The sequence below is a fragment of the Callionymus lyra genome, chromosome 19 (genome assembly GCF_982586985.1).
Source record: "Callionymus lyra chromosome 19, fCalLyr1.hap1.1, whole genome shotgun sequence".
Classification (NCBI taxonomy): Eukaryota; Metazoa; Chordata; class Actinopteri; order Syngnathiformes; family Callionymidae; genus Callionymus; species Callionymus lyra.
Window position 1 is genome coordinate 9,166,582 of NC_141836.1, and position 21,575 is coordinate 9,188,156.

A 21,575-nucleotide genomic window follows, 5' to 3' on the forward strand; every position below is an offset into this window, starting at 1 on the left:
TTATCCCCCCATTATGAAATATCGTACTCGGCATCTGAAATCTAAAAAACCCTAAATCATCCAAACACGTTTATATACTAATAGCCATAACATTATGACCACATTGTGTGGCCACGAGATTGATTGACATGTGATAAGAGCCAGGTGGTCGTAATGATTCGGCTGCATCGATTGTCTTTCATAATGATAAGGATGTCGCCTGGTTCTGCACAGTGATTGGTCAGAATCCACCTGTGGAGGAGAGGGGAAAAAAAAAGGCTTTAGAAAGAGGTCAAAGGTCACATGTGATATGAGGTGAACACGAGCCGGCCACAAGGAGGCGCCCGAGTCCGACTTCTGATTTGAATACCTGATAAAGTTTTAATAACAGCGTGTTTAAAAATAGAAGAAGGAAAGTAAATGATTCAGGAGATGAGACGCTCCGACGACAAGTCTCTTTTGTCTTTTTTCCTTTTAAACCCACATCACGTCTTCAGATTCTCCCTCGTTCTCATGTTCTACTTCAAGTCAGGAGCGGCTCGCCAAGAGTCCTCCTAGTACAGCTGTTGGGACTCCACTTGGCAGGTGATCCCATTCCTCCAAGGTCTTGGGCCAGAAATGCATCGCACAAGGAAACACTTAAAGCACCGAAGTTCAGGCTCAAGATCTGGTCCTTTTTAGCCACAGGCTGACGGCCGTCTCCCTCTTATAGCCTGATAGTGTCATTAATATTCAGGCGGTTCTTCCCGAGAACAGCGCTCGTCTTATTTTAGCAGCAGCTTCGTCGGAGAGTTCTCGCCGCTGGTCACGTTACCTCGTGCGGTTTTCACCCTTTTTTTTCATCGTTCAATCAAAGTTCAAATTTACGTTCTTTTTTTAAAACGGCTACTAGTGAAATATTTGTGAGTGAGGAGTGACATAAGCAAGTCAAAAACTGTTTGACTTTAAGACATTTCTGCACCACAGAAGATCTTTTTACTGAAGGAAAGGAAATACATTTAGATCATAACAGGAAGTAGAAAATTATTGGCAAATTGAAAAGTAGCCGAATGATTTCAAGCCCAATAGAAGCCAAATTTTGCTAGAACAGGAAGTAGCAAAATGTTCCTCAAGCAGGCAGTAGACGAATTAAGATCAAAACAGGAAGTAGAAAAGTATTGGCAAATTGAGAAGTAGTCGAATGATGCTTAAACCAATAGTAGCCAAATGATGCTGGAACAGGAAGTTGTAAAATTAAGATAAAAACAGGAAGTAGAAAAATATTGGCTAATTGAGAAGGAGCCGAATGATGCCCGAACCAATAGTAGACAAATGTTGCTGGAACAGGAAGTTGCGACATTTTTGCTTAAGCAGGAAGTAGCAGAATCTAGATCAATACAGGAAACTGCCAAATATTTGGCATCAGGAAGTAGTTGAATGTTGCAAAAAACATAAAGTAGCCAAATGTGAACCAATTCTATAGTAGCCAAATGTTTCTGGAGCAGGAAGTTGGAAAATTAAGATAAAAACAGGAAGTAGAAAAATATTGGCAAATTTAGAAGAAGCCGAATGATGCCCGAACCAATAGTAGACAAATGTTGCTGGAACAGGAAGTTGCGACATTTTTGCTTAAGCAGGAAGTAGCAGAATCTAGATCAATACAGGAAACTGCCAAATATTTGGCATCAGGAAGTAGTTGAATGTTGCCCAAACATAAAGTAGCCAAATGTGAACCAATCATATAGTAGCCAAATGTTACTTGAGCAGGAAGTTGGAAAATTAAGATAAAACAGGAAGTAGAAAAATATTGGGAAATTTGAGAAGAAGCCCAATGATGCCTGAACCAATAGTAGCCAAATTTGCTGGAACAGGTAGTTGCGACATTTTTGCTTAAGCAGGAAGTAGCAGAATTTTGATCAATACAGGAAAGAGCCAAATATTTGGCATATGAGGAACAGGTGGATTCTGACCAATCACTAAAGTAGACGAAATGTATACTAGCCAAATTTTAGTGGAACAGGATGTCGAAAAATTAAGATAAAAACAGGTTTTGATTGTTTAAGCGCTTTGTGACCCTGGTCTAGAAAAGCGCTATATAAATAAATATTACTTACTTACTTACTTACTTACATTTGGCATCGCAGGAAGTAGTGGAATGTTGCCCGAACTAAAAGTATGATGATGACCAAATACGTAGTAACCAGATATAGCTGAAGTAATGCTATATGTACGGGCATATAGCTGGAAATAGCCAAATGTTCATCGAACAGGAAGTACACAATGTAGATTAAAACAGGAAGTAGTTAAGTATTGGTCTGAAAAGTAGCTAAATGTTGCCTGAATAAAAAGTAACCACATTTTAACCAAACCTATAGAAGCCAAATGTTGCTTAAACAGGAAGTAGATCAATAAAGATTAAAACAGGAAGTAAATGGTAAATGGCTGAATCAGATCCTAACCCATAGTAGCCATACTTTGCTCAAACAGGAAGTCACCAAATGTTCCCTTTCTAGGAATTAGTATCATGTGGCGTTAATGAAAAGTAGACAAATGTTGTCATAAGAAGAAGAAGAGAAAAACCTCTGAATAGGAAAAACGTAACCTTAATAGGTTGAAGTCGAATAAGAACCAAACAGGAAGAAGTTCAAAGCGGAATATTTTTTGTTGATTAATAAAATTACTCTTGTGAAATTAAGCAATATGACTTTTCTTCATCATTCCATCGTTCCTTGAAACTAAAGTCGATATCAATGTTGTAAAAAAGTGTAAAAGTTTCATCGAACGATGAAAAAAAGTGAAGCTTCCCAGCGTGATGTCACCAGCAGACGTGGATCCTCTGGATCTTCGATTCTGACGGATCATTTTTTATTCGTGCGAGTCCGTGTCTGATCAGGTTTGTGACACGTCTCCGCTCGAGGAACCCTCTCGCCGTCAAACATCATCCATCGTCTCCACATACATGCACCACCTGTCGTCATGGAAACCTTCATATGTAGAATCTCCTCATGAATTATTCAAGGTCAGCGGAGTCGTCGTCGTCGTGTGACTCGTGTACTGATCGGCAGGATATTGGAAATCTTCTCGGGTTCTGACGTTCCTCGATGGGAGCCGTCAAGAGGAGGGTGACGGGAACCTTCGGGGGATTCTCGGCACATCTGCGGTGTCAGTGCCTCTTTGCTCCGGAGCGCCATCAAACTTTAAGCAGCGGCTGAAATATTCAGCAGATTCTCCGCAAACATCTGTAGGAACTTTTCCGCCGTTCAGACACGAACCACTGAATCATAGATGGAGAGGAGACATGCGACTGCTCCTGAGTGCTCCTGCCGGCCCCGAGCCTGATGTTTTATCGTGGACTTTAACGGGGTTTTTTTCTTCGTACGTCAGCTTGGTTCTGTTCCAGGACCTTCTAAACTGTGTCAGTACCTGAGTCTCCGCTGCTGCTGCTGCTGCTACTGAGACCTGTCGGGCTCTATCTTGGTCTCGCCGTTCTGGGTCTTGTGGTCTTGGGCCGCCATGACCACGCCCTGGAGAAAGACAAATTGTGTCACTGATCGTTAGAGACCAATGCAAAAAGCTTAAAAAAAAAAAAGAATCAACCAAAGATGAGAACATGCCATACAAAATAATAATAACATTTAAAAATAAAATTCTCTGTTGATAGAAAATGAGATGTTATTCAATTTTTATTCATTAAAAATAAAAACTATTGTTCATTGTCTTTTTTTGTGTTTATCAATATTTATTTATTATTGTGCTTATTTTATTTTTACTATTTTTTTATTTATTGTAATTATTAGTTTACTTTTTTTATTATTTTAAGTTGTGTAGTTTATGTCTTAATATAATGTGTTGGTAAGGTTCATCTTTTTTTGTGAACCAATGGGAAAACGTAATATAATTACACTTACACTTCTTTTTTTTTAATATGACAAAGGAATAATAATATATTTTATTTTATATGATGGTCTTAATTTTAATATTTTAATCAATATAGGATAGACATGTTGGAAAATGTCTTATAATTTAATATACATGTTATAACTTATATATAACTTTTTTAAGAAATGAGGAAGAAAGAAAAGGAAACACTTATTTAGGGACTATCTTTTTATATCAGGAACACTTTATAAAAATGTTATAATAATTGACTTTTTATTAACTACTTATAAATTATAAGGAAATAAAGGAAAAAAAATGTTCTTAAACTAAGAGCTTTGTTAAATTATTATAGGTGTTTTACACTATAATTAAGTGTAAAACAAAATGTCAGTTTGTTGTTTTCTAGTTCTACTTTGACTTCACGCCTTAATGCATTTATTTCTTCGGAGGAGAGATTGTAGGCGTCGACGCTCACCTTGAAGCTCCGCCTCCTCTTCAGGACGTTCTGCTCGGGGTGACACAGGATGACGTAAACCTTGGGGACGTAGAGCATCCCGAGGGACACGGAGGCGCTGAGGGACATGGACACGGTCAGAGTGGCCGTCTGGATGAACAGCTGGACACAAGGACGGATCAACAGTGAGACTAAGTTTGTAGGTGAAACTTGAGACTCAAGAATGTTTTTCTTTTAATTCACAGCTGCTGCAGGTCAAAGGTCACCGACAGGATGTGAGGAGGCGATCTAACCAGAAACACTGTAACAATTCTTGGGTGAGCGGAGCTTCCGCAGACGAGCGTGAAAGTGTTTCTAAAAAACCACGGCTTTCAGTCGGACGCCCTGATCAGATTTAAGGCCGTGACCTCATAATCATTCCTGGTCTTCCTGTCCTGGAGTCTAATTGATCTAAAATTATGTGGGATTATCACCCGGATAATCCCACCTCTGTCTGCGTCCAATATCTGCTTATATCACACGTCGAGGAGACCAAAAAAAACAAAAAAAAACCTTTTCTGTGGACTGAGCGGTTCCGAAGAAGATGGGGACGAAGGCCAGCCAGACGATGCAGGTCGTGTACATGGTGAAGCCGATGGGCTTCGCTTCGTTGAACGTCTCGGGGACGCCTCGGCTCTTCACGGCGTACACTGTGCACGTGACCTGACCAGAAACATAACTGCTTATGGAGCTACTGAGGAGAGGGGGAGGAAGAGGGGAGACGGAAGGAGGAGGAGGAGAAGTTAGGGAGGAAGAGAATAATGAGGAGGAGGAGGAGGAGAAAGAAGATGTAAAGGAGTGATGAAGAGGGGAGACGGAAGGAGGAGGAGACAGAAGGAGGAGGAAGAGACGTTAGGGAGGAAGAGAATGAAGAGGAGGAGGAGGAGGAAGAAGATGTAAAGGAGTGATGAAGACGGGAGACGGAAGGAGGAGGAAGAGAAGTTAGGGAGGAAGAGAATGATGAGGAGGAGGAGGAGGAGGAGAAAGAAGATGTAAGGGAGTGATGAAGAGGGGGAGGAAGAGGGGAGACGGAAGGAGGAGGAAGAGAAGTTAGGGAGGAAGAGAATGATGGTGAGGAGGAGGAGGAGAAAGAAGATGTAAATGAGTGATGAAGAGGAGGAGGAAGAGGGGAGACAGAAGGAGGAGGAAGAGAAGTTAAGGTAAGGTAAGGTAGGGAGGAAGAGAATGATGAGGAGGAGGAGGTGAAAGAAGATGTAAAGGAGTGATGAAGAGGAGGAGGAAGAGGGGAGATAGAAGGAGGAGGAAGAGGAGTTAGGGAGAAAGAGAATGATGAGGAGGTGGAGGAGGACAAAGAAGATGTAGAGGAGCGATGAAGAGGAGGAGGAAGACAAGGGTGAGGGGGAGGAGGTGAAGAAGAGGCTGAGAAAGAGGTTACGGAGTGAAGGAGGAAGTGAAAGAGGAGATGAAGATGAAGATGTAATGGAGAGACGAAGAAAAGTTGGATAAAGAGGATGGTAAAAAGGAGGTGGGGTTAGAAGAAGAAGAGGAGGAGGACAAGGAGCAGATGTTTACAGAGAGATGGAGAGAGGAGGAGGAAGATGAGAGGCAGAAGAAAGTTAGGGAGCGACAAGGACATGAAGGAGGTAAAGAGGGAGAAAAATAATGATAAGGTTATGGAGAAAGGAGGAGGAGAAAGACGAGGAAGGAGAGGAGATGTTAAGAGTGGGAAGATGAGTCAATGGTGAGGAGGAAAGGGGGAATGAAGCTGTAAGGGAGCGGCAAGGAAGAGGAGGAGGACGATGAGGGTGAGTAGGAGGAGGAAGAAGAGAAGAAGAAGACGAAGTGGGAGAGGAGTCGAAGGAGGTTATAGAGCAATTGAGAGTTAAAGTGAAGGAAGAATGAGAGGAGGAGTAAGTGTGGGAACTGGGCATGAGGGAGGAAGAGAAGGAGGAAGAGGAAGAGAAGGAACAGGAAGTGGAGAAGCTACCATCAGGACGATGCTGTAGCTCAGGCAGCCGATGATTGACAGGTCCGACATGTCACACTTGAGGATCCCGCGGGCCTGGTCTGGGTTCGGGGGGCGGAGCTCCTCGTAGTCGATGTTGGTGTGAGGAGGGATGACACAGAACCACACACACACTCCCAGCACCTGACACACACACACACACACATTAATGATGCGACGCAACAACCCACCAGCAGGGGGCGCTCACCTGGACGGAGATGAGGATGAAGGTGATGGCCAGCTGGGAGGAGGGGCTTATGAACTTGGGCGGCGTGACGGACTTCTTGCCCTGCTCGAAGATCCGGTAGATCCGGTTGGTTTTGGTCAGCATGGCCGAGTAGGTGATGGCCATGCCCAGGCCCAGCAGGAGGCGCCGCAGCGCACACACCAGCACGCTGGGCTCGGCGATCATCAGGAAGGTGATCAGGTAGACCAGGAAAATCCCTGCACGGGGGCACAAGGACGGATCAGATCCGGGGACGCCTACATGGATCCGTCCACTCACCCGTCAGGAGGACGTAGCTGAGCTCGCGACCCGAGGCCCGGACGATGGGCGTGTTGTTGAAGCGGATGAAGGTGATCATGGTGGCGCTGGTGGCGAGGATGCCCAGCGTGGACAGAGACACGGGCACCAGCGCCCACGGCGAGTTCCACTCCAGCTTGATGATGGGCGTGCTGCGGCACCCGGTCCGGTTGGGGACGGGCCTCATGTCCGTGGGACACATCTCGCAGGTGAACTCGTCCAGCTGGTACTGGTACCCGTCGCACAGCTGCAGGAGAGAGAGGGAGACGGGTCGTCAGAGAGAGAGAGACGGGTCGTCAGAGAGAGACGGGTTTCGACGGCGGAACCGGAGGCGGACGGACCTCGCAGTGCCAGCAGCAGGGGACGCCCTTCACCATCTTCTTCCGTTCTCCGGGGCTGCACGGGAAACTGCAGACGGATTCGGGGATGGACCGGTCGCCCCCGGACCACTGCATCTCCTCCAGCTGAAGACAGTAGGACAAAAAAAGGGGAATATTTCTATTGACTGCTTGGTTTTTATGGAGGTTAAATTGTTAAATCGATCTTGTTTCTACAGTTCATCTCACTCCCTCTCAGAGAACTCAGCAGCCGTGTCCATTAAGTGGATTTTCACCGTCATCATGTGTCCAAATGTTACACGTCAGAGGTAATGTATCGTTTTCCTGCTTTTTACTTTTCTTAATCGTTCTATTCGAGAAATACTTCCATCATTTATTGAGTTTTCGCAATAAACGACATATTTGCACTAAAATCAAATTATAAATAATTACGACAAGTAAATACACAAATTTAAGAGTTAGAGATATACACTTAAAACCCCTTATTTTTTAACTTAACGTTGCATTTTCAGGTGCAAATCGTCTCAAGAACCCTTTCAGAAACGACGACCGGAACAGCTCCCATAATGCTTTGCCGCCCAGTCACAGCTGTCAACCATTTTTGATATATAGTTAAATAAACGTAGAATTAAAATACACAGATTGAAGCGACCAATCAGCCGTCACTAAATAGAGCAGTGTGTAGCAGCAAGGCATCATGGGAGTTCACCGTTTCGTTGGCACCATAAGTAAAGTTTGCTTTTTGTTTTGCTACAGCTTGTTACAATATATTTAAATACATGGGACTCATTGTACTCACATTGAGTCGCAGGTTATTGGTCCACTGGCCGATCACGTGGTAGCCTGGATGGCTGTGATTGGTCAACTGGAACTGGAAGATGTCGTAGCGTCCGGGCGCGTCGCCGTTCTCGTTGAACAGAACACTGGTTCCGGCACTTCCTGCGAGACGGACGGATGGGAAGAAGGGAAGAACCAATAAGTAAGGTGAGCCTAAGTTAGACCCTAGCCCTTGACCAAAGCTGGCGGCGGTTCTCGTACCGTTGAAGTGGACGGCCCGGATGTACGCCAGCAGTAGACGTCCCTCCACGGGGTCCATGTTGGCGCAGACCCCGTGGCTGCCCGGACACAGGTCCTGGTGCATGTTGTGCAGAGCGTGGGCCACGGCGTACACGGCGTCGATCACGAACTGGACCTTCCCTTCCTGCTCGTACGTGGAGTCCAGACCGATCCGCTCGGCACCTGCGACCGACCCGGTTACATCACGGACTCCGCCCCCCCCTCAAGAGAGACCCTACCCGTGCACTTCTTCTTGCTGGGGTCCGGTTTGATCCCGGGTCGGGTCAGTTTGCAGCGGAAGTCGTCCTCCCAGAATTCGGCGAACCAGGCGTTCCTGCGGTTGTTCTCCAGGGAGCGAGACAGGAAGTACTGATCGAACCCTGGAGACGCACACACAAGATTGACTGTTCACGACGCACACTCGCCGTCGCACACGCGGTCACACAAAAAACTCACACACACAAACCATCTATGGACGCTCGCTTCGGCAAGATGGTGACGGCGCCCTCAGCCACGTCCTCCAGCTCCGTCACCGGCGAACTCTTGGCGCCCCAGCTGTCCGAGCCCACGAACAGGAAGTGACCGGTCAGGTTGGCCCGCTTCGCCGCCTCCAGGACCCTCCTGAAGGGTTGGACGACGATGATGTCATCGCGAGGAGCGTTTCGGTGTGTTTTCCACGCACCTGATGTCGTCCTCGTTGGCGAACATGATGACGCCGCGGGCGTTGCTCGTCTCGATGAGTCGCTTGATGAGTTTGTCGAATTCTTCCACCGTCGCCTCGCGAGGGATCTTCACACTCTGAGCGATACACACTCCTGAAGGTTAAAGGAAAGGTTAAAAGTGGAAGAAACGCAAACAGGAAGTACAACTCTAGGGGTGTAAGAAAGTGTTGGTACGCTAAAATGTCGCAATTTTGTCCATGAATATTTTTTTTTTTACTTTATAAAATGTATTAATGGTCAATAACATTAATTTATTTTAAATCATATTTTATATAATTATATATTTTTTTTATTTACAATTAAATATTCACGTGCTGTGTCTCAAATCGCATACTTGCATACTCAAAGTTAGTATTTTTAGTGCGTAAGTGCGTCTCAATTCTTTCTTTTCAGTATGCGAAATTATGTGCTCCATGCACACTAAATTGGCGTACTAAAACACCCACAAAACTGAGTATGGTTCGATGGACACTATCTACCCTAAACGGCCGCCATCTTAGTGACGTTGTAAACGGAAGTTACGTCATATATATATATATATATATATATATATATATCTATACACTTACAGGTGTATTTTCAGCCAGCAGTAGAAGGATGACATGTCTTCGCTGCTGATACCAGCTTAAATACCTCGCGAATATTTCGATTCTCATATTTTTTCTTTATTTTTCCAAACTTGCAAAACGTTCTGCCAGCAGGTGGCGATAGCGTTCCAACAGCTGGTTGCAACATTGTTAAATAGAAGTAGAAGAAGAAGCTGTCGTGTCATTTCCTGTTAGTGTGTAGCGTCAGTGTTTGATTTGAGACATACTATCTGTGGAGAATTTGCGTACTAGTTAGTACGTACACTATCCTGATGCATACTAACTTCTAGTATACTAAGAAAAGTATGCGATTTGAGACACAGCAACGGCGTTTGTTCATTTTTGTGTTGCAATTCAACTTTCGGTTGCTAGATGGCAGCAGTCATTCTCCTCCGCAGTTAAAACCAACCTCAATGAAATCCCAGCGATGACTGAGGACTAGAGGATACAGTCGACTGCAGCGGCTGATCTTTTGTTGGACGTATTTCGGTTTCAAAACAAATTAAAGTAATTACGACTTCGCCAAGAGTGCGTATCGTATCACCAGATTCTTGACAGTATACCCCCCCGACCCCTAGTGGCCGGTTTTGTGTGTGCCGAGGCGACCAGGACGCACCCGCCTCCCTGGAGACCTGCATGAAGGCGTCCACGCCGCTCTCTCCATAGTTGCCCTCCGACGCCAGCGTGGAGACGTAGTTCCAGCCCATCTCCATGACGATGTCCAGCATGGCCTGGGCCTGGTACGAGTCCGGCGGCACCACCCTGGAGAAGAAGTCGTAGCGGTTGTTGTCGCTCAGCTCCGGCGCCGTGGAGGCGTAGCTGACCTGAGGAATCTGTCGACACACAAAGAGGGGTTTTTTTTCTAATGAGCCGACGATTTCGTCCACAAAGAGCTCATCCCGCCTGCCCTCGTGTCCTCCTGATGACCCCATGCCAGGATCACCAGACCAAAGCGGCCTTGCCGAAGAGCCCGGAGGTCAGAAACCTGCACCTCATATCAGATAAAAAAGCTGTCAGGTCCTCAGGTCATGTGACATCTTCAATTACACGTCTCAATCAAAGGTTCCGGTTTCATCATCGATTTCCCCAGACGTGGACTCGACGGGACGCAGACCCTCCGCACAAAAAAGACTCGACACCTGAACCAAAATGACCTTCCGGGGAGCGAAGCGGTGAGAGGATTAAATTTGTGTAACAATCCGAAAGTGTGTCACTCTGCAATCACACTAATGTGTGCGTCCGCATGTGTGTGTGTGGATCCACGTTTCTGCACAAAAAGCTCCGAAAAAGCGGACATCGTTAAGAACCTTCTTCATCAGCGTTATATCCCTGTTTTCTCAAGCGTCAACTTCGCTCTCAAGTAAGAAATTGTTATTTGTGAAGAGCCTTTTCTGGACCAGGGTCACAAAGCGCTAGAACAATCAAAAGAAATTCACATTTAAGATCAGATCACTGATGGAAGGACTGACCATGAATAGATCTGAAGGAAGGAACAAAAATGTTAAAGTTGATCCTGATAGAAACTGGCAGCCAGTGAAGAGTTTTAAGAATCGAGGAAATGTGAGTTCTTCTACTAGAGCAGGTCAGAATTCTCGCTGCAGATCCTTCTTACACAACATCTTGATTGTTAGCCTCGGAATGAACCACCATCTTATTAGTCAACAGGAAAAGCACTAAGGCAGTGCATACCTCTGCCAAGGAGACTGTTTAAACATGAATTTTTATCGCTTTTTGCAAAAGGAAAAAACAGACTATCCTGACCAGGTATCAACCCAAGAACAGTGGCTAACAGTTAGCTTAGCAACAAATTGTTATTTTCTCGAAAAAGGCTCAAACAATATTGTTTAAAAATTGGTTGTTTTTTTTGTTTTAGTAAAGCATTTCAATCCTGTTTTATAAAGTCAGGTTTATATTTTGAGTATTGAGGCACGGTTTGTTAATCCAGATTAAATTACAGTAAACCAACAAAAATAATCTGTTGCTACATCAACATTTCCTGAATACATTCAACTTTAGTTTGCTGACAGAGATTATCGTAAACAAAGTCTCTTATCTTCACTCTTTCATCGACAGATTAACATTCTTACTGCGTAGATACCATGACGCGTCTTTCACAGTGATTCAAATAAAACACTCTGGTTTTAGTCAAATATAATGATGTCATAGTAAATGAAAGGATGTAGAAGTAGCCTTATTTGGCGGTCTATATTATTCTTTATTTTTATAAATTAAGGGGTCACAAAAACTCAATTATTTTTGGTACAAATTGAAAGCACGAAATCCCCCAAGAGAGGACACTTCTATGAAGAGTAGAATTTTGAGGTTTTTTTGTATTGGCTCGGGTGTTTTTGACACGATTATTACTTGGTTAAATGCATATTCTGAATTCCCAAAAAAGACTCTTGAAAATACTCCAAAAAATACACATTAAGTTGCCCTGGAAGAGCCACAAAAAGAGGATTCATGGTCATCCTAACTAAATATAATGTAACTTTTAATGTTACTTTAAAGAAACAAGCAGCTAATCCGTCCACATTGAAAGCTGGTTAACCTCTGTAGGAGTTTGTGGGTGTTTACCTCGAACAGTCTGAGGATGTTGGCGACCATGATGGACACGGAGCTCCCGGACGCCCCGACCACGCCCACCACGCGCTCCGGCTTGCGGATGAAGGGGTGCTCGCCGTTAGAGCAGCGTATGTCCGACGTGTCCTTCTGGATCAGGGCCTGGACGAAGGTGAGCGACTGCTCCAGGGCGTAGGTGTCCCGCGAACACGTGTCCAGGATCCTGGCGCCCAGCGTGATGTTGGGCAGCAGGTACGGGTCCCGGTTGATCTGGTCCAGGGCGTACAACATGGCCTCCAGCCGGTGGATCCCCTTCTCTTTCTTCAGCTCGCCGCAGGGCAACCCGTGGGGTCCCCGGGCGTGGATGGGGAACAGGCCTCCCAGAGTGATGTCACCTGCGATCTTGATGGAGTGGGGGTGCGTGTGCTGGTGGGAGGTGTTCACCTGGAGCACCTGCCCGCCGATCCACATGCAGACGAGGAGCAGGCGTCCGATCTGAGAATCATGACCGAAGAGAAGGGAGGAGAGGAAGTGATGTGGAGAATCCATCATGGCCGGACTTCTATAGGGTCTTCATCTTGTTTCTGGAATCAGAAAAATCATCAGAACTACTCGAGGAGCGAATCAACAAAAGATGTAGCCCCTGTTGTCAGTGATGTAGCCCCTGTTGTCAGTGATGTAGCCCCTGTTGTCAGTGATGTAGCCTCCGTTGTCAGTGATGTAGCCCCTGTTTTCAGTGATGTAGCCCCTGTTTTTAGTGATGTAGCCCCTGTTGTCAGTGATGTATCACCCCCTTTGTCAGTGATGTAGCCTATGTTGTCAGTGATGTAGCCTATGTTGTCAGTGATGTAGCCCCTGTTTTCAGTGATGTAGCCCCTGTTTTAGTGATGTAGCCCCTGTTGTCAGTGATGTATCACCCCCTTTGTCAGTGATGTAGCCCCTGTTGTCAGTGATGTAGCCCCCGTTGTCAGTGATGTAGCCCCTGTTGTCAGTGATGTAGCCCCTGTTGTCAGTGATGTAGCCCCTGTTGTCAGTGATGTAGCCCCCGTTGTCAGTGATGTAGCCCCCGTTGTCAGTGATGTAGCCCCTGTTGTCAGTGATGTAGCCCCTGTTGTCAGTGATGTAGCCCCTGTTGTCAGTGATGTAGCCCCCATTGTCAGTGATGTAGCGCCCGTTGTCAGTGATGTAGCCCCCGTTGTCAGTGATGTAGCCCCCGTTGTCAGTGATGTAGCCCCCGTTGTTATTGATGTAGCCCCTGTTGTCAGTGATGTAGCCCCGTTGTCAGTGATTTAGCCCCAGTTGTCAGTGATGTAGCCCCTGTTGTCAGTGATGTAGCCCCAGTTGTCAGTGATGTAGCCCCAGTTGTCAGTGATGTAGCCCCCGTTGTCATTTACCTCTGCCAAGGAGGTCATGCTTTTGTCAAGAGAATAAATTAAAAAGTTGTCAACCTATTTAAAATGAAGCTTTCAGTAAATGTTGATAATGGCACAAAGAGCAGATGATTAGTTTTTTTGTAAGAATCTGGGTTTTTATCTAAATTATACAATAATATAACGTTGTTTTTTTTTTAGGAATAATATTGGCATAACTCAGTTATCAGGAAGCAGGTTATATTCATTGGAATGCATTTTACTTTCATTTTCTCTTTTTGTATTCAATTTGAGATAATATTCATGTATACATGAAAAACAAAAACTGAGAAAAACAATTATTTTCCTTTTATCCCTCTTTCAACCACCCGACCACCATTCATTAACAATGTTATAAATCTCAACAATTATACAAAACTAGTTGTAAGCAGTAACAATAAAATAAAAATAACACAAAACTGAAAACATGTTATAATAAGCAATATATTGGTTTCCTCCCACAGTCCGAAAACATACAGAGGTTGATTGAGAACTTTGGGAAATTGTCCGTAGGAATGAGTGTGTGTGTGTGAATGGTTGTCTGTCTTTGTGTGCCCCGCAACAGACTTGCGTCCTTTCCAGGGTGTCCCCTGTCTCTCGCCCTATGATACTGGGATAGGCTTCAGTCTCCCTGAGACCCCGAACCCGGGATAAAGCGGTAGACAATGAATGGTTGAATGAATGAATATTATTTTTTATTTTATTTTTATGTGAGTCACTTATATGTCATTTAATTCTCTGCAGAATAAAACTTCATTAAACTGAGGGTCACATGAAAGATGATTCAATTGAAGGCAGTTTGTTCACCAAGGTTTGCTAGTTTGATGGAACAACTATTGAACGCTGCAGAGCTTTAGTCATTATTTTTGTTGTGATCGAAAACAATTCTTTAATCATTGAAGTAGATTTTTGTTGATCCTTTGCTGAGGTCATGTAACATGATCTCCTCGGCAGAGGTATGCATCATCTCGGCGCTTTTAAAAAAAAATTGATTATTTGTTGAGTGATAAGAAAGACTAGTCGACAGCACATGACAAATCACAATTTTGTCGTTCTTGCTCAATTCTCAAAGAAATACTTAAAATCATATGTTGTGTCTATTTTGTTTTACAAGCGGAATCATTACAAGCCAACTTGTTCCAACTTGTAGTAGCAGATCTGCTCTGGGAGAACAAGATCGTTCAACATCTGCTTCAAATACAATGTGTTTATCCATTTTCTCTCGTCACTTCCAGGATAAAAACTTGAATCAATAAACGTGTTCAGTCGCCTCGCTTTAACAGTTTCACTCCATCTGCACACAATTACTATTATCGCCTCTTTATAGTCAATTATTATTTTTAATATTGTATTATTTTTGTAAATGTTCACCAGTCAGAGGATTATCCAACAAAATAAACTAATAATAATGAGAAAAGTCAGTCAGATATATTGATTTTTTTAGTAGTTTAAACTCACCAGAGATGCGATCTGCTGCTGAGATCCAGTTCCGTCAGTAGAAAGTGGAAACCCTGTTGCTGCTGCTGGATCAACCACTATTCTGATTTATCCGTCGGTGAAAGAGTGGGAGATAGAAAGAGAGAGAGAGAGAGATAGAAAGATAGGAAAACAGGATGTTTGGTGTCATCTAGCGCCCTCTGGTGTTTAGTTTGTAAAAGTTGCTCTCATTGAGGACATACGGTAAAAAAAAAAAAAAAATTCTTTATGATTTGAAGAGTTTTTGAAACCCATTTAAACGTGTTTTCGTTAATAACTCTTAATATATATTATCAAGAAAATTCATCTTTACATCCTAACCCTTCTGTAGAAGCTCAACCAATCACAAACATAAAAAAGAGTCACATGGGTTAACTAAGAAAATCGGCCAATCAGCGTTGATTGTACCTCACGCTGACTTAGCATCTTAGCATCTTTTTATAAGTACTATAAGTACTTTTGTCGGAAATGGAGGTGAATCAACATTACTCAACATTTGAAAGGTAAGTTGCATAAATACTAAACGTTTTTTCTGTGCACTACCTTACTATCTACGTGTTTGTATGTTTATTTTTTAATTGTGTTTGTTTATTTAGACATAATAACTTGTCGAAAATTGTTACAGAATTGTAGCTGTTTTCTCTCTTTATAACTTCGATTTGAGATAATAGTGACTTTAAACCGATCTTTTCATTACAGTTTGGATAAATATGGGGTTAAAATAAACTATAAAAATAAATTATTGACATTTGAAAAATACTAGTTATAAAAATATTGTAATAGAAAATAAAATTAACTATTAACTAACAACTATCTATTTGTTAAGCCTTTTATTTATTTGACAATATTTTAATGCGAATTTAAGATGCCAAAAATATTATATTATTATCATTATCATAATTTGAAAGTATTGAGGTATTAAAAGTGAAAGTTCCTTTGATGATGATGCAGTTGTAGCTTTGTTTTTCGCTTGATCATTGCAGTGGAGAGTTTGCTGTATTTTATTTTATTTCAGAACCACGATTTACAAGCTGAGACGAGGATAACAACAGAAATCGTTTTGGTTACCATGGCCACGGCTCCGGCCATCTTTGAGCCACACAAAGAGTCAGGGGCCTCTACAGTGTCACAGTGCCCCCCCTGCTGGTTAGTTACGACACAAACAAGCAAACAAACATAGACGATGAGAGTCTTTCAACTCAATACTTTGTCTTAACATATTTGATTTTGCGATGATTGGCTTTTTTTTTTGTTGTTGCCTTCACCCCCTCATTAATATTCGAGGAGGAAGATACCGCTGGACGTCTCTCCGCCGGCGCCGCTGACTTCCCTGGTGCAGCTCTTCCAAGGCGGCGATGGCGGCCATGGACTCCAGGCGCTTCATCCTCTGCAGCCCGGTCGGAGGCTGCAGCTCGTCCTCCTCCACCCTCTTGACCCGCAGCAGTGCAGGGGCTTCACTCGGGGCGGGGGGTCCCGCGTCGTCGAGAGACCGCCGGCGTCTCCGCTGGCCAGCCCCGGTCTCGGACAGATCCCGCCTCCTGCGATTGGTCAGTGCTGATGTGACGTCGCCAGGATTGGACAGGATCTCTGCGGCCAGGCGTCTGCGGAGGGACATTTGTTATCAACTCCATACTCTCTAACTGGGACCAGATGGAAGTCCAGTCACCTCAGAACCTCCTGCTCGTCCACTCCTGAGAGATCCCTCCGGTCTGCCTCCGTCATCTGCATCCTCTGTGACTCCACCCTGTGAGGCTGGTCCACCCTGGACTCCAGCAGCTCCCGGACCAATCGTGGATCCATGAGCCCCCACCATGCCGGGACGGGTCTCTCCATCCTCCGCACCCGGCCTGTCTCATCGTAGTCCGAGTAGACGGTGGCTTTGAAGTCATCGGCCGGTCCCTGGTCCTCCTCGTCCTCCTCCACGTCCACCACTCCTGCCCGCTGGGCCTGATCCAGGAGACGAAGTAGAGCCGCCAGGTACGCTGGGGAGACAAACTTCACCTTATTAGTGTTGAACTCAATCACAGCTGGAGCCACAATTTGATTCAATCATGCACCGAAACAACAAATGGTTAAAACAGAAATTTAAAAAGGTTCACTAAATGGAAATAAAATAAATATTTTCAAGTTTGCTTTTAGTCACATTTTAGTCACTTATGGAACGTACAGTACTGTTAAACCAATTGTCCGATCATTTAAGTGTACCGTTTGAAATTATTGGCTGGCGATATATCAATGAAACTCAATTATGACTCATTCTGAACATTAAAGGTTGTACTTTCGATAAAAAATAGGTCTTGCTAATAACGTTTTGAAGAACATCTACCCCGCCTTTAATTGGTAACATTTATACCATGATATCTCAGGATGTGTATTGACCAGAATCTGGCAATACAATACATATCATGACACAGGGGCAACGATATGATATATAGTGATACTGTAGTAACAAGGATACATTTGTAGTATTGTCGAGTACTTGACTTTAGTGTTGCAGGATTTACAGACCACATGACTCTTGATGAAGTCGTAACTGCTTTCATTTGTTTTCAAACCAAAATATGACCAAACTTCCGAATTTTAAGGAACTGAAGTCAACTGTATCCTCTTGTCCTCAGTCATCGCCGGGATTTCATTGTTCCTTTAGTTGCGGAGGACGTAATGACTGCTGCCATCTAGTGGCCAGAAGTTTAGTTGTAGCTTTTTAATTTCAACAGACTTAATTGAAATAAAAACCAGTTGGTGTACTGATATTTCTTAACAACCCTGGTACTATCTGGATACTTAAGCGGGCCACATAATATCACTTGGCGGACCCGACTCAAATTGTATTGCGGCAAAGGTTCCAGGAGATGCTAAATCTCACACCTGTCTGCTCCTGTTCCAGACTCCGCCTCCGGTCTTTCTCCAGCAACCTCTGAAGAGCCTGCTCCAAGCCCCGCCCCCTCCAGCCGTCGGCGTCGTAGTACAGGTCGTTTTGCCCGGCCTCGTCCAGCAGCGCCGGGTAGGACATCATCCGGTTCTCGTAGGGCAGCAGTTGGTGAGGGTCCCTGAGCTGGTGTCTGGTCCCGCCCACTGAGATGTCCAGGCCACTCCCACCACCTCGAGCTACAGGTAGAGACTGACAGAGGGAGGGAGGGGGGGGGGGGGGTGAGGCTCACCACCTCAACCTGTCTGCATCGTCACAACAACGTCTTCTACATCCTATAACAAGATCAGGAACATCAGCAGCCTGTTGCCACAGCGACCGCCTCCGTCACTATAGTGACCGGCGGCTGAGGCATCAGGTTTACTGCGTCACCAGCTGCACACACACACACACACACACACACAGTCGCACACCAGTCAACACAAGCACGCTAACACGCAAACAAACAAACACAAACATTCACGTCAATCAAGTCCAGTCACAACAGAAGGTCACGACACCGATCATGAAAATAAAAACACAAACGATGCGGTTCCGGCGACGACACGACGACGACGAGGGCGTGAAACAAACCTGAGCGACATGGATCACAGCAGTGCTGAAGAGCAGGACACAGAGAGACGCCATCCTGCTGCACCCCCACTCCCGATCCGATGTGATGATGAAATGAAGAGGTAGGGAGGAGGGGGACGGAGGGAGGAAGTGGGAGGAGAGAGTTGTGTAACCGTTTGTGTGTGTGTGTTTTATGACTGACCAGCACGACATCAGGTGTGTGGAACACGACAGTCAGACCAGGGAGACAAATGATGATGGAGGATAACATTTAATTCAAAACCATCATTAATTCTTACATTATTTTAAAAATAATAACGTGTTGAACTAGTTAGTAGCTATTGACATGTTGATCCCACATCCAGCTCTTTATCTGACGTTCCATCGTGGGGGCAGCAGCCAGAGCAAAGAGGCCCAATGACTTACTCCAGCAGGGTTACCATGTATCCCTAAAAAATGCTTAAAATACATTAAATTAATCTTTCAAAAGGCCTTAATTGGTATTAAAGTCTTAAAATGTGAACATATTTTGAAAAAGAGAATACATTAGTTTGAAATTGGTAACCATTATTTATTTAAATATATATACATATATATAAATAAAAATATTTGCAGATTGTTTTAATGTATTTAAACTCTGAAAAGCTTTTCCTTGACCCAGTTGTAATTTTCCTTTTTTTAAATGTTGTTTCTTTGTTGAGTTTTATCTTAAATGTAATCTCAAATGGCAAAGAAGTCTTCTTTTTAACTGTGAGCTGTAGCGACACTGTACAGATCATGTCATGGGTCTGCTTTCTAGGATCAGGAAAAATGTTTTACTTCTATCACAAAAGCAACATGGGATTAGATCTCCCTGATCCAGATACAAAGCTTTTAAGATAGCCAAATCTGAATTACAGATGTTCTAAAACACAAAAATAACATTAACAACCAATTATATTTGTGTTTTCTTTTATGGCCACTCCTCCGAGCCATTACAAATAAACATAAAAACACATTGTGTATATTTTAAAAAGATTCTCAATATCTAATCCTGAAATTTCTTTGCTTTATTGTTATTATTATTATTGTTAATTATTTAAATTTAAAAAAATTTGCTACATTTCCTTCCAATTTTCTGTTTTATAAATCAATGTTATCCAGATCCAGCAACACAAACTAAGGATTTGATCCAGATTAAAATTAGGATTGGATTACATGATGCCATCCTTCTTTCCCTTTTGAACAATCCATCCTCTCACCAAAATCCATTCAGATTACATTCATACAACTGGTCCAAAGAAAAAAAATCTCAACAGACTCTCCTTGGCAGATGCAACCCATTATAATAGCTTAACACACATCTTTGTTTCCTCATTTTACATTTTATTCATATTTACACATGATCAACGGTCTATAGAAAAGGGGGCGTGTCCTTCACTCTGCTGGACTGGAGTTAAAAATCTTAGCAAGCAAGGAGACGTTCGATCGGCTCTTCTCCTGGATGTGACGGGAATTATCCAGACGCTTCTGCGCACCAGAATCCTTCTTCTTCTTCTTGGACTGGATCTCCTCTTCCGTCTGTCTCTGGGTGAAGTCCCACTTCTTTTCTTCTTCCTGCAGCGTAAAAGAGTTTGACTGAGTTCTACACATCTGGTGCAGCTGTGTGTGTGTGTGTGTGTGTGTGTGTGTAGGGGGTGGAGTCTGACCTGTGTTCCATCTCTCTTTCTTTTACGCTCCATGTGAGCACTTTTGTCGATGTTTTCCATGAAGAAGTTGGTCTCCTTCTTTGCCTGAGAGACTTCCGTTCTGAGTCGCTGCTTAAGGACCGACATTTCATAAGAGAGTCGCTCGCTGAGGTGAGTCCACTGGAACCTGTGCAGGTACTACACACACAAACACACACATTATTACTTGATGAATTAGCCAATTTAAGTCGCCTTTTATCTTAATTATAAGGCAGTTTTAATCCATACGCCAGATGTTTTTTTGTTACCTTCATGCTCCAGAGGTCTGCAGCAAATCGCTGTCCCTTTTTGTTGGCCATCGGCGTGTTGTGAAGAGACAGCGCCACCCTCTTGGCTATGCGCTTGTCCCTGTACTCCACCCAGCCCTCCGTGAAGTCGCACCGCCTCATGCCGGACTTCTTCTTCCTCGCCCTCAGCTGACGGTCTACATCCACATTAGTTAGACTCTCATCGAGTTAAAAGAAACAACTTTAAAGTCAATACGACACCTTCAGGCTGCAGGAAGATGCGTCCGATTTCTCCGTACGCCGACAACATGTTCCTCATATGTTTGGGACGGAGCCTCGGAGGAACGTGGCCTATGTATATGATCCCAGGAATACACTTTTTGTCAGCAGCTTTGCCTTTTACTTTCTTCTTGATATTGTCACCACCAGCCTTGCTTTCTTTGATGTCTCTTAGTTCTTCATTTTCATCCTCTTCTTCTCCTTGAATATCATTGTTACCTTCTTCAACCTCTTGGTCATCTTCTTCTTCCTCTTGTTCATCTTCACCTTCTATCTCTTGTTCATTTTCACCTTCTATCTCCCGTTTACCTTCTTCAACCTCTTGGTCATCTTCTTCTTCCTCTTGTTCATCTTCACCTTCTATCTCTTGTTCATTTTCACCTTCTATCTCCTGTTTATCTTCTTCTTCCTCGTGTTCATTTCCCCCCGTTTCAATCTCTTGATCGTCTTCTTCCACCCCACGTTCATCTTCTTCGATTTCGTGTTCATCTCCTCCTTCAGCAAAACTCTTCTCTTCTGAATTCGTCTCCATCGTAACAAACTAGAAAACATAAACACGGACACCAAAGTCATTCACATTTGGAACTAATCGCAACCATCACGTACGAATAATATTAAAAAACAAACCAAATACATTCAAAAGATAACTTGAGATATATACCTTTTAGAACAGATATAGAGAAATCATAATAATAATAAAAACCTCCGTTTTTCACGTGTTACAACATGGTCCGTTTCCGGGGTACAATGCACCGCTTCCGGTTGATTTTCAGAATAGTGTTCTGTAAATTTTTCTGTCATGACATACATGTTTTCCAAACCACAATTGTGGATTTTTTTTACTTTCATTAATTATATATAACTAAAGTAGGTAACTGATGTAAATTCGCTA

At 43.7% G+C, this 21,575-nt stretch overlaps 3 protein-coding genes across 3 annotated transcripts; all 3 read right to left on the reverse strand.

The window, feature by feature from the left end:
- Window positions 1–92: 92 nt before the first annotated feature.
- grm6a (glutamate receptor, metabotropic 6a) lies at window positions 93–15,038 on the reverse strand. The gene is made up of 16 exons (XM_087780947.1): window positions 14,952–15,038; window positions 12,100–12,668; window positions 10,139–10,355; window positions 8,896–9,028; window positions 8,680–8,834; window positions 8,453–8,593; window positions 8,196–8,396; window positions 7,957–8,096; window positions 7,161–7,283; window positions 6,802–7,066; window positions 6,505–6,740; window positions 6,279–6,440; window positions 4,844–4,993; window positions 4,313–4,453; window positions 3,382–3,482; window positions 93–231 (listed from the first exon to the last, which is right to left on the reverse strand). The coding sequence occupies exons 2-15, from the start codon at window positions 12,634–12,636 to the stop codon at window positions 3,408–3,410; spliced, it is 2,676 nt and encodes an 891-aa protein (XP_087637073.1). The 5' UTR covers window positions 12,637–12,668; window positions 14,952–15,038; the 3' UTR covers window positions 93–231; window positions 3,382–3,407.
- A 916-nt stretch (window positions 15,039–15,954) lies between these two features.
- Window positions 15,955–18,605, reverse strand: pcsk1nl (proprotein convertase subtilisin/kexin type 1 inhibitor, like). Its single transcript, XM_087780948.1, has 4 exons — window positions 18,472–18,605; window positions 17,838–18,090; window positions 16,636–16,951; window positions 15,955–16,570 (listed from the first exon to the last, which is right to left on the reverse strand). The coding sequence occupies exons 1-4, from the start codon at window positions 18,523–18,525 to the stop codon at window positions 16,231–16,233; spliced, it is 963 nt and encodes a 320-aa protein (XP_087637074.1). The 5' UTR covers window positions 18,526–18,605; the 3' UTR covers window positions 15,955–16,230.
- Window positions 18,606–19,807: 1,202 nt separating this feature from the next.
- On the reverse strand, window positions 19,808–21,423 carry abt1 (activator of basal transcription 1). The gene is made up of 5 exons (XM_087780949.1): window positions 21,345–21,423; window positions 20,666–21,224; window positions 20,426–20,601; window positions 20,139–20,315; window positions 19,808–20,046 (listed from the first exon to the last, which is right to left on the reverse strand). Exons 2-5 carry the CDS (start codon window positions 21,213–21,215, stop codon window positions 19,867–19,869), a joined length of 1,083 nt encoding a protein of 360 aa, XP_087637075.1. The 5' UTR covers window positions 21,216–21,224; window positions 21,345–21,423; the 3' UTR covers window positions 19,808–19,866.
- Between the last annotated feature and the right edge of the window lie 152 nt (window positions 21,424–21,575).